The 12,283-nt window shown below is 41.3% G+C and overlaps 1 protein-coding gene across 2 annotated transcripts in view; it reads left to right on the plus strand.

Moving 5' to 3' along the window:
• MEGF6 (multiple EGF like domains 6) overlaps window positions 1–10,913 on the plus strand; it is a 447,412-nt gene extending 436,499 nt beyond the window's left edge. For both annotated transcript variants that reach the window (XM_056544570.1, XM_056544571.1), the window contains 2 exons: window positions 8,472–8,516; window positions 9,694–10,913. In XM_056544570.1, the coding sequence (XP_056400545.1) occupies window positions 8,472–8,516; window positions 9,694–9,764 (116 nt within the window). In that variant the 3' untranslated portion in view covers window positions 9,765–10,913. The remainder of the gene's footprint in view (window positions 1–8,471; window positions 8,517–9,693) is intronic.
• The last annotated feature ends 1,370 nt before the right edge of the window (window positions 10,914–12,283 follow it).

A 12,283-nucleotide genomic window follows, 5' to 3' on the forward strand; every position in this document is an offset into this window, starting at 1 on the left:
GCTCACCTGTTTTCTGTATTTATACTGTATACCATGCTCACCTGTTTTCTGTATTTGTACTGTATACCGTGCTCACCTGTTTTCTGTATTTGTACTGTATACCATGCTCACCTGTTTTCTATATTGTACTGTATACCGTGCTCACCTGTTTTCTGTATTTGTACTGTATACCATGCTCACCTGTTTTCTATATTATACTGTATACCATGCTCACCTGTTTTCTGTATTTGTACTGTATACCATGCTCACCTGTTTTCTGTATTTGTACTGTATACCATGCTCACCTGTTTTCTATATTGTACTGTATACCGTGCTCACCTTTTTTCTGTATTTGGACTGTATACCATGCTCACCTGTGTTCTGTATTTATACTGTATACCATGCTCACCTGTTTTCTGTATTTGGACTGTATACCATGCTCACCTGTTTTCTGTATTTGCACTGTATACCATGCTCACCTGTGTTCTGTATTTGCACTGTATACCATGCTCACCTGTTTCCTGTATTTGGACTGTATACCATGCTCACCTGTGTTCTGTATTGTACTGTATACCATGCTCACCTGTGTTCTGTATTTGCACTGTATACCATGCTCACCTGTTTTCTGTATTTGTACTGTATACCATGCTCACCTGTTTTCTGTATTGTACTGTATACCATGCTCACCTGTTTTCTGTATTTGGACTGTATACCATGCTCACCTGTTTTCTGTATTTGGACTCTATACCGTGCTCACCTGTTTTCTGTATTGGACTGTATACCATGCTCACCTGTTTTCTGTATTTATACTGTATACCATGCTCACCTGTTTTCTGTATTGTACTGTATACCATGCTCACCTGTTTTCTGTATTTGTACTGTATACCATGCTCACCTGTGTTCTGTATTGGACTGTATACCGTGCTCACCTGTTTTCTGTATTTGTACTGTATACCATGCTCACCTGTGTTCTGTATTTGTACTGTATACCATGCTCACCTGTTTTCTGTATTTGTACTGTATACCATGCTCACCTGTGTTCTGTATTGTACTGTATACCATGCTCACCTGTTTTCTGTATTTGGACTGTATACCATGCTCACCTGTGTTCTGTATTGGACTGTATACCATGCTCACCTGTTTTCTGTATTTGTACTGTATACCATGCTCACCTGTGTTCTGTATTGGACTGTATACCATGCTCACCTGTTTTCTGTATTTGTACTGTATACCATGCTCACCTGTCTTCTGTATTTGTACTGTATACCGTGCTCACCTGTTTTCTGTATTGTACTGTATACCATGCTCACCTGTTTTCTGTATTTGTACTGTATACCATGCTCACCTGTGTTCTGTATTGTACTGTATACCATGCTCACCTGTTTTCTGTATTTGTACTGTATACCATGCTCACCTGTTTTCTGTATATGCACTGTATACCGTGCTCACCTGTGTTCTGTATTGTACTGTATACCGTGCTCACCTGTGTTCTGTATTTGCACTGTATACCGTGCTCACCTGTGTTCTGTATTTGCACTGTATACCATGCTCACCTGTTTTCTGTATTGTACTGTATACCGTGATCACCTGTTTTCTGTATTTATACTGTATACCATGCTCACCTGTTTTCTGTATTTGTACTGTATACCATGCTCACCTGTTTTCTGTATTTGGACTGTATACCATGCTCACCTGTGTTCTGTATTGTACTGTATACCGTGCTCACCTGTGTTCTGTATTTGTACTGTATACCGTGCTCACCTGTTTTCTGTATTGTACTGTATACCGTGCTCACCTGTGTTCTGTATTTGGACTGTATACCATGCTCACCTGTTTTCTGTATTTGTACTGTATACCATGCTCACCTGTTTTCTGTATTGGACTGTATACCATGCTCACCTGTTTTCTGTATTTATACTGTATACCATGCTCACCTGTTTTCTGTATTGTACTGTATACCATGCTCACCTGTTTTTTGTATTTGGACTGTATACCGTGTTCACCTGTGTACTGTATTTGTACTGTATACCATGCTCACCTGTGTTCTGTATTGGACTGTATACCATGCTCACCTGTTTTCTGTATTGGACTGTATACCATGCTCACCTGTTTTCTGTATTTGGACTGTATACCGTGCTCACCTGTTTTCTGTATTGGACTGTATACCATGCTCACCTGTTTTCTGTATTTATACTGTATACCATGCTCACCTGTTTTCTGTATTGTACTGTATACCATGCTCACCTGTTTTCTGTATTTGTACTGTATACCATGCTCACCTGTTTTCTGTATTTGGACTGTATACCATGCTCACCTGTGTTCTGTATTTGTACTGTATACCATGCTCACCTGTGTTCTGTATTTGTACTGTATACCATGCTCACCTGTTTTCTGTATTTGGACTGTATACCGTGCTCACCTGTTTTCTGTATTTGTACTGTATACCATGCTCACCTGTTTTCTGTATTTGGACTGTATACCATGCTCACCTGTGTTCTGTATTTGTACTGTATACCATGCTCACCTGTTTTCTGTATTGTACTGTATACCGTGCTCACCTGTGTTCTGTATTGTACTGTATACCATGCTCACCTGTGTTCTGTATTTGCACTGTATACCATGCTCACCTGTTTTCTGTATTTGTACTGTATACCATGCTCACCTGTATTCTGTATATGCACTGTATACCATGCTCACCTGTGTTCTGTATTTGCACTGTATACCATGCTCACCTGTGTTCTGTATTTGTACTGTATACCGTGCTCACCTGTTTTCTGTATTTGGACTGTATACCATGCTCACCTGTGTTCTGTATTTGTACTGTATACCGTGCTCACCTGTTTTCTGTATTTGTACTGTATACCATGCTCACCTGTATTCTGTATATGCACTGTATACCATGCTCACCTGTGTTCTGTATTTGCACTGTATACCATGCTCACCTGTGTTCTGTATTTGTACTGTATACCGTGCTCACCTGTTTTCTGTATTTGGACTGTATACCATGCTCACCTGTGTTCTGTATTTGTACTGTATACCGTGCTCACCTGTTTTCTGTATTTGGACTGTATACCATGCTCACCTGTGTTCTGTATTTGTACTGTATACCATGCTCACCTGTTTTCTGTATATGCACTGTATACCATGCTCACCTGTGTTCTGTATTGTACTGTATACCATGCTCACCTGTTTTCTGTATTTGGACTGTATACCGTGCTCACCTGTGTTCTGTATTTGCACTGTATACCGTGCTCACCTGTGTTCTGTATTGTACTGTATACCATGCTCACCTGTTTTCTGTATTTGGACTGTATACCATGCTCACCTGTGTTCTGTATTTGGACTGTATACCGTGCTCACCTGTTTTCTGTATTTATACTGTATACCATGCTCACCTGTTTTCTGTATTTATACTGTATACTGTGCTCACCTGTGTTCTGTATTTGGACTGTATACCATGCTCACCTGTGTTCTGTATTGTACTGTATACCATGCTCACCTGTGTTCTGTATATGCACTGTATACCGTGCTCACCTGTGTTCTGTATTGTACTGTATACCATGCTCACCTGTTTTCTGTATTTGGACTGTATACCATGCTCACCTGTGTTCTGTATTTGGACTGTATACCGTGCTCACCTGTTTTCTGTATTTATACTGTATACCATGCTCACCTGTGTTCTGTATTGTACTGTATACCATGCTCACCTGTGTTCTGTATTTGTACTGTATACCGTGCTCACCTGTTTTCTGTATTTGGACTGTATACCATGCTCAGCTGTGTTCTGTATTTGGACTGTATACCATGTTCACCTGTTTTCTGTATTTGTACTGTATACCATGCTCACCTGTTTTCTGTATTTGTACTGTATACCATGCTCACCTGTTTTCTGTATTTGTACTGTATACCATGCTCACCTGTTTTCTGTATTTGGACTGTATACCATGCTCACCTGTGTTCTGTATTGTACTGTATACCGTGCTCACCTGTTTTCTGTATTTGCACTGTATACCATGCTCACCTGTATTCTGTATTTGCACTGTATACCATGCTCACCTGTTTTCTGTATTTGGACTGTATACCATGCTCACCTGTTTTCTGTATTTGGACTGTATACCATGCTCACCTGTTTTCTGTATTTGCACTGTATACCATGCTCACCTGTTTTCTGTATTTGCACTGTATACCGTGCTCGCCTGTTTTCTGTATTTGCACTGTATACCATGCTCGCCTGTTTTCTGTATTTGCACTGTATACCATGCTCGCCTGTTTTCTGTATTTATACTGTATACCATGCTCGCCTGTTTTCTGTATTTATACTGTATACCATGCTCACCTGTGTTCTGTATTGGACTGTATACCATGCTCACCTGTTTTCTGTATTTGTACTGTATACCATGCTCACCTGTGTTCTGTATTGGACTGTATACCATGCTCACCTGTTTTCTGTATTTGTACTGTATACCATGCTCACCTGTGTTCTGTATTTGTACTGTATACCATGCTCACCTGTTTTCTGTATTTGTACTGTATACCATGCTCACCTGTGTTCTGTATTGTACTGTATACCATGCTCACCTGTTTTCTGTATTTGGACTGTATACCATGCTCACCTGTTTTCTGTATTTGTACTGTATACCGTGCTCACCTGTGTTCTGTATTGTACTGTATACCGTGCTCACCTGTGTTCTGTATTTGCACTGTATACCGTGCTCACCTGTGTTCTGTATTTGCGCTGTATACCATGCTCACCTGTTTTCTGTATTGTACTGTATACCGTGATCACCTGTTTTCTGTATTTATACTGTATACCATGCTCACCTGTTTTCTGTATTTGTACTGTATACCATGCTCACCTGTTTTCTGTATTTGGACTGTATACCATGCTCACCTGTGTTCTGTATTGTACTGTATACCGTGCTCACCTGTGTTCTGTATTTGTACTGTATACCGTGCTCACCTGTTTTCTGTATTGTACTGTATACCATGCTCACCTGTGTTCTGTATTTGGACTGTATACCATGCTCACCTGTTTTCTGTATTTGTACTGTATACCGTGCTCACCTGTTTTCTGTATTGGACTGTATACCATGCTCACCTGTTTTCTGTATTTATACTGTATACCATGCTCACCTGTTTTCTGTATTGTACTGTATACCATGCTCACCTGTTTTTTGTATTTGGACTGTATACCGTGTTCACCTGTGTACTGTATTTGTACTGTATACCATGCTCACCTGTGTTCTGTATTGGACTGTATACCATGCTCACCTGTTTTCTGTATTGGACTGTATACCATGCTCACCTGTTTTCTGTATTTGGACTGTATACCGTGCTCACCTGTTTTCTGTATTGGACTGTATACCATGCTCACCTGTTTTCTGTATTTATACTGTATACCATGCTCACCTGTTTTCTGTATTGTACTGTATACCATGCTCACCTGTTTTCTGTATTTGTACTGTATACCATGCTCACCTGTTTTCTGTATTTGGACTGTATACCATGCTCACCTGTGTTCTGTATTTGTACTGTATACCATGCTCACCTGTGTTCTGTATTTGTACTGTATACCATGCTCACCTGTGTTCTGTATTTGTACTGTATACCATGCTCACCTGTGTTCTGTATTTGTACTGTATACCATGCTCACCTGTTTTCTGTATTGTACTGTATACCGTGCTCACCTGTGTTCTGTATTGTACTGTATACCATGCTCACCTGTGTTCTGTATTTGCACTGTATACCATGCTCACCTGTTTTCTGTATTTGTACTGTATACCATGCTCACCTGTTTTCTGTATTTGGACTGTATACCATGCTCACCTGTGTTCTGTATTTGTACTGTATACCATGCTCACCTGTGTTCTGTATTTGTACTGTATACCATGCTCACCTGTATTCTGTATATGCACTGTATACCATGCTCACCTGTGTTCTGTATTTGCACTGTATACCATGCTCACCTGTGTTCTGTATTTGTACTGTATACCGTGCTCACCTGTTTTCTGTATTTGGACTGTATACCATGCTCACCTGTGTTCTGTATTTGTACTGTATACCGTGCTCACCTGTTTTCTGTATTTGGACTGTATACCATGCTCACCTGTGTTCTGTATTTGTACTGTATACCATGCTCACCTGTTTTCTGTATATGCACTGTATACCATGCTCACCTGTGTTCTGTATTGTACTGTATACCATGCTCACCTGTTTTCTGTATTTGGACTGTATACCGTGCTCACCTGTGTTCTGTATTTGCACTGTATACCGTGCTCACCTGTGTTCTGTATTGTACTGTATACCATGCTCACCTGTTTTCTGTATTTGGACTGTATACCATGCTCACCTGTGTTCTGTATTTGGACTGTATACCGTGCTCACCTGTTTTCTGTATTTATACTGTATACCGTGCTCACCTGTTTTCTGTATTTATACTGTATACCGTGCTCACCTGTGTTCTGTATTTGGACTGTATACCATGCTCACCTGTGTTCTGTATTGTACTGTATACCATGCTCACCTGTGTTCTGTATATGCACTGTATACCGTGCTCACCTGTGTTCTGTATTGTACTGTATACCATGCTCACCTGTTTTCTGTATTTGGACTGTATACCATGCTCACCTGTGTTCTGTATTTGCACTGTATACCGTGCTCACCTGTTTTCTGTATTTATACTGTATACCGTGCTCACCTGTTTTCTGTATTTATACTGTATACCATGCTCACCTGTGTTCTGTATTGTACTGTATACCATGCTCACCTGTTTTCTGTATTTATACTGTATACCATGCTCACCTGTTTTCTGTATTTGGACTGTATACCATGCTCACCTGTGTTCTGTATTTGTACTGTATACCGTGCTCAGCTGTGTTCTGTATTTGGACTGTATACCATGTTCACCTGTTTTCTGTATTTGTACTGTATACCATGCTCACCTGTTTTCTGTATTTGTACTGTATACCGTGCTCACCTGTTTTCTGTATTTGCACTGTATACCATGCTCACCTGTATTCTGTATTTGCACTGTATACCATGCTCACCTGTTTTCTGTATTTGGACTGTATACCATGCTCACCTGTTTTCTGTATTTGGACTGTATACCATGCTCACCTGTTTTCTGTATTTGCACTGTATACCATGCTCACCTGTTTTCTGTATTTGCACTGTATACCGTGCTCACCTGTGTTCTGTATTTGCACTGTATACCGTGCTCGCCTGTTTTCTGTATTTGCACTGTATACCATGCTCACCTGTGTTCTGTATTGTACTGTATACCATGCTCGCCTGTTTTCTGTATTTGCACTGTATACCATGCTCGCCTGTTTTCTGTATTATACTGTATACCATGCTCACCTGTATTCTGTATTGTACTGTATACCATGCTCACCTGTTTTCTGTATTTGGACTGTATACCATGCTCACCTGTATTCTGTATTTGCACTGTATACCATGCTCACCTGTGTTCTGTATTTATACTGTATACCATGCTCACCTGTGTTCTGTATTTGGACTGTATACCATGCTCACCTGTGTTCTGTATTTGGACTGTATACCATGCTCACCTGTTTTCTGTATTTGGACTGTATACCATGCTCACCTGTTTTCTGTATTTATACTGTATACCATGCTCACCTGTGTTCTGTATTGTACTGTATACCATGCTCAACTGTTTTCTGTATTTATACTGTATACCATGCTCACCTATTTTCTGTATTTGCACTGTATACCATGCTCACCTGTTTTCTGTATTTGCACTGTATACCATGCTCACCTGTTTTCTGTATTGGACTGTATACCATGCTCACCTGTGTTCTGTATTGTACTGTATACCATGCTCACCTGTGTTCTGTATTGTACTGTATACCATGCTCACCTGTTGTCTGTATTTATACTGTATACCATGCTCACCTGTTTTCTGTATTTGGACTGTATACCATGCTCACCTGTTTTCTGTATTTGGACTGTATACCATGCTCACCTGTTTTCTGTATTTGGACTGTATACCATGCTCACCTGTTTTCTGTATTTATACTGTATACCATGCTCACCTGTTTTCTGTATTGGACTGTATACCATGCTCACCTGTTTTCTGTATTTATACTGTATACCATGCTCACCTGTTTTCTGTATTTATACTGTATACCATGCTCACCTGTTTTCTGTATTTGGACTGTATACCATGCTCACCTGTATTCTGTATTTATACTGTATACCATGCTCACCTGTGTTCTGTATTTGCACTGTATACCATGCTCACCTGTTTTCTGTATTTATACTGTATACCATGCTCACCTGTTTTCTGTATTTGGACTGTATACCATGCTCACCTGTTTTCTGTATTTATACTGTATACCATGCTCACCTGTTTTCTGTATTTGCACTGTATACCATGCTCACCTGTTTTCTGTATTTATACTGTATACCATGCTAACCTGTATTCTGTATTTGCACTGTATACCATGCTCACCTGTTTTCTGTATTTGCAGGAGGCCCTCCCCCGCTTATGTCCGCCCATCTACAGGCATTTCTCAGTAAGTCCTAACAAATATTTGCTCTTCTCGTCCAGACTTTGTGATGACCGCGACCATGTTATGTGGTTGGGATGGATCATAGATATCATTTATGGAGTTTCTATAACCAAAACTTGACCTGCACTTGTGGCTGAACTCCTAAGAACACTTGTTCGGCCAACAGCTCTCTCCTGACACCCCCTGGTGGCAATTATCTCATAAAGAGGGTGAGGGGTAAAAGGATCAGGCAGATCTCTCCATGGGGGTAAAAGGATCAGGCAGATCTCTCCCTGGTAGATGAAAGGATCAGGCAGATCTCTCCCTGGTAGTTGAAAGGATCAGGCAGTTATCTCCCTGGGGGTAAAAGGATCAGGCAGTTATCACCCTGGGGGTGAAAGGATCAGACAGTTATCTCCCTAGGGGTAAAAGGATCAGACAGTTATCTCCCTGGGGGTGAAAGGATCAGGCAGTTGAAATCTTCCATAGGGAGGCAAATATATATATATATACACACACACACATATATATATCCCTTGTGCAGCATCAGAAGCCTCAGCTCCACACTGTGGTAGTGGCACCAGCTCGTATACCCCAGCACCATCACTACAGACAGTATATGGAGTCGGCTCCTGTACATTCTGTATTTCTGGTTGTGCTAATCAGCAGGTTGTCATATGTTGGTACCCGTCTATCAATCCTGTGGATAGGCCATCATACCCCTGTACAGACAGAAAGGCATTTTAAAGGGGTAGTTGTCCCCCCTCTGAGGCCTGTGGTCACTAACATGGTGAAGAAGAAAGTCCAGAGTTTAGGATGTCTGTACCTTTAAGGAAAATCTCTCATTTGAAAGAGCAGTCAGTCATCGAAAAGTCATCATGGACCCCCAGAACAGGATCCGTGATCTGAAGGACAAATGATCTCTCCTCATTCACTTCTATGGCCATGTGAGTAAGTGCAGAGTCAGCAGTCATGTCGGTGCCCAAACAGCCCTCAACCCCGTAATCTGCATTATAAATGGTTGAGGTCCGGTTACAGCTTTGACTGGTTACTCCTAAATTTGTGCATCTTTAATCAGGTCACATAAGCCCTAGTTTGGGGGGTCAGGGGTCACAGTCAGGTCTCAGCCCATCTCTTCTTAATTGGTAATGGGGACTGCTCAATGTTAACCCTACGCTCTCTTCTCTCTCTCGTTTTTCAGAGACACAGTCCCGGCCGTCACATCGATCCTCTGTTAGATATTTAATACATTCAACCAAGCATCGGCCATAGACTCGATCTAGAAGGAATTCCATCGCAGGAGCCACCATTAAAAACAAACCACTATCTACTCTATACGGGACAATGTTAATTTACATCCATACGGGGAGAGACATCCTGGAGCGAAGACTTCTGGAAGAGTCAACATGAGGGGAAGATGAGACATCCTGGACTCCCGACTACATGGAGACCACGAAGAAGACTCATCGGTTCATAGTTTGGTCTTCGGACATTTCCATTTGGCCATGAGAAGACGACCGCCGGTGACAGGTTCTTCATGAAGCCATTGCCCCCCCTGTTGTCTTCTGCTCTCAGATGGACATCGTAAACTCAAAGACCACGGATACACGCTCCTCATTCTTGGATTGTCCGAATGCGAGACGACCAGATCCTTGGAGAACTTCTTGACATCTTGGTCATCAGGGTTCATGGCTTTTTTTGCCGGATATGTATCTGAAGAGTCTATTCTGAGGGTCACTGGTGTTTGCCATACGTCTGTGGTTATTGATGTCTCTCCATTTAACCATAATACATTTTCATTAACTCCGATCTGGGAAAGTTGGGTGACAACCAATGGAAATGCCATTACAGCCTCAGAAGAGGGTTGGCGGCAGCACAGCTTTTCCAGAGCCCTGAATTCACCTGGCAGGACTCCAGGTAAACTGGTTGACTAAGTCCCCTAAATGAGAAATCTGCTCACTAATATGGTGATACACAGGGACGTGCAGGTAGCCCCTGCCCTTCTCATGTTCTTATAAGTGCCCTGGGCAGCCTGGCATCATTATGTGGGCATTTATATAAAGAATTACAAGAAGCCCCTGCCCCCCAAAACATATGTGCACTTCCCTGGTGATACATATCCTGCTCCAATATCACTGCTCAAAACCTGTAGGAAAGTTGTACAGCGGTGGCCATTTTGGTTGCTATCCAGCTTCCCCGGTAACAACTACACGGCTGCTGAGGTTCAGTTATGTAGCAGTGAAAACAGCAGCCAAGGGCCTCTCCGAGCGATAGCCTCACTGTTCTATGTATTAGAGGGGTTAATGTATTTTATAACTGGGGAGAGGGTCTCGTCTTAAAGGGGTACTCGGGTGGAAAACATTTTTTAAATCAACTTACTGGTGCCAGAAAGTTAAACAGATTTGTTAATGACTTCTATAAAAAAAAAATCTTTACCCTTCCAATACTTTTTAGCAGCTGTATGCTACAGAGGAAATTCTTTTCTTTTCAAATTTCATTTTTGTCTTGTCCACAGTTCTCTCTGCTGACACCTGATGCCTGTATCAGGAACTGTCCAGAGCAGGAGAAAATACCAATTGCAAACCTATGCTGCTCTGGACAGTTCCTGACAGGGACAGAGGTTTCAGCAGAGAGCACTGTGGACAAGACAAAAAAAAGAAATTCAAAAAGAGAAGAATTTCCTCTGTAGCATACAGCTGCTAAAAAGTACTGGAAGGATAAAGATTTTTTAATAGAATTAATTTACAAATCTGTTTAATTTTCTGGCATCTGTTCATTAAAAAAAAAAAAAAAAAAAAATGTTTTCCACCGGAGTACCCCTTTAAAATTTACATTTGTGCAAAAAATTTTTTGGTGCTCTACGATATCAGTACTTGAAATAAATTGAGTCGCAATTGTCTGACAAAAAAACGGCCAATCAGGTCCATCCCAGAGAACATTAGACCTTCCGGACCATAGGGACAATATGGCCGCCCGAGGCCTAGGGTGAGATATTTTTGGCTTTTAGAACTAAGAGGTACTATAGGATTCAAATAGTGTTTTTGCAATGCACCAACTCTGCTTGCTTTCAGTGAATTGGAATAAGTTACATTTAAAGACTGGGGGAAAAAAAAAAGAATCAATTCTAGTCCTGCTTAGGCTAGGTTCACACCACGTTTTTCAAATAAGGTAACGGTATACGGTTTTCCGCAAAAAAACGTATACGACCGTATCCAAAACCGTATGCATAGAGAATGCATTGGAATCCGTATTCCCAATGTTGTGTACGGTTGCATCCGTTTTGCCTCGGATACGGTTTTGCCGATTTTTCAACCGTAGGCAAAAACGCTGTCGACCACGTTTTTGTCTCCGGTTGGAAAACCGTATGCGAACCGTATGCGGTTCTTTTAACATTGTTGTCTATGAGAACCGTACACAGAATTTCAGAATACGGTTGCACACGGTTTTGCTAATCCGTTTTTGGAGTTGACACATGCGCAGATTGGAATTTCAATAGAACAATAGTAACTTTATTAAATTGCTGGAAAACTAATTCCAACAAAATAGCAAAACCGTTGGCAAAAACTGATGCAAACGGATAGAACCGTACGGAGAAAAACCGTATACGTTTTAATTTGGAGTCATACGGTTGCATACGGTTTTTGCCATACGTTTTTTAGCGGAAAACCGTATACGGTAACCGTATTTGAAAAACATGGTGTGAACCCAGCCTTACAGAGCTGAAGTTCGTTACAGTGTGTCAGCGTAGGCGATGCACCTGTCAGTTCGGGTCGTTCTGCTTACAGAGCTGC

The sequence above is a fragment of the Hyla sarda genome, chromosome 10 (genome assembly GCF_029499605.1).
Source record: "Hyla sarda isolate aHylSar1 chromosome 10, aHylSar1.hap1, whole genome shotgun sequence".
In the NCBI taxonomy this organism is placed as follows: Eukaryota; Metazoa; Chordata; class Amphibia; order Anura; family Hylidae; genus Hyla; species Hyla sarda.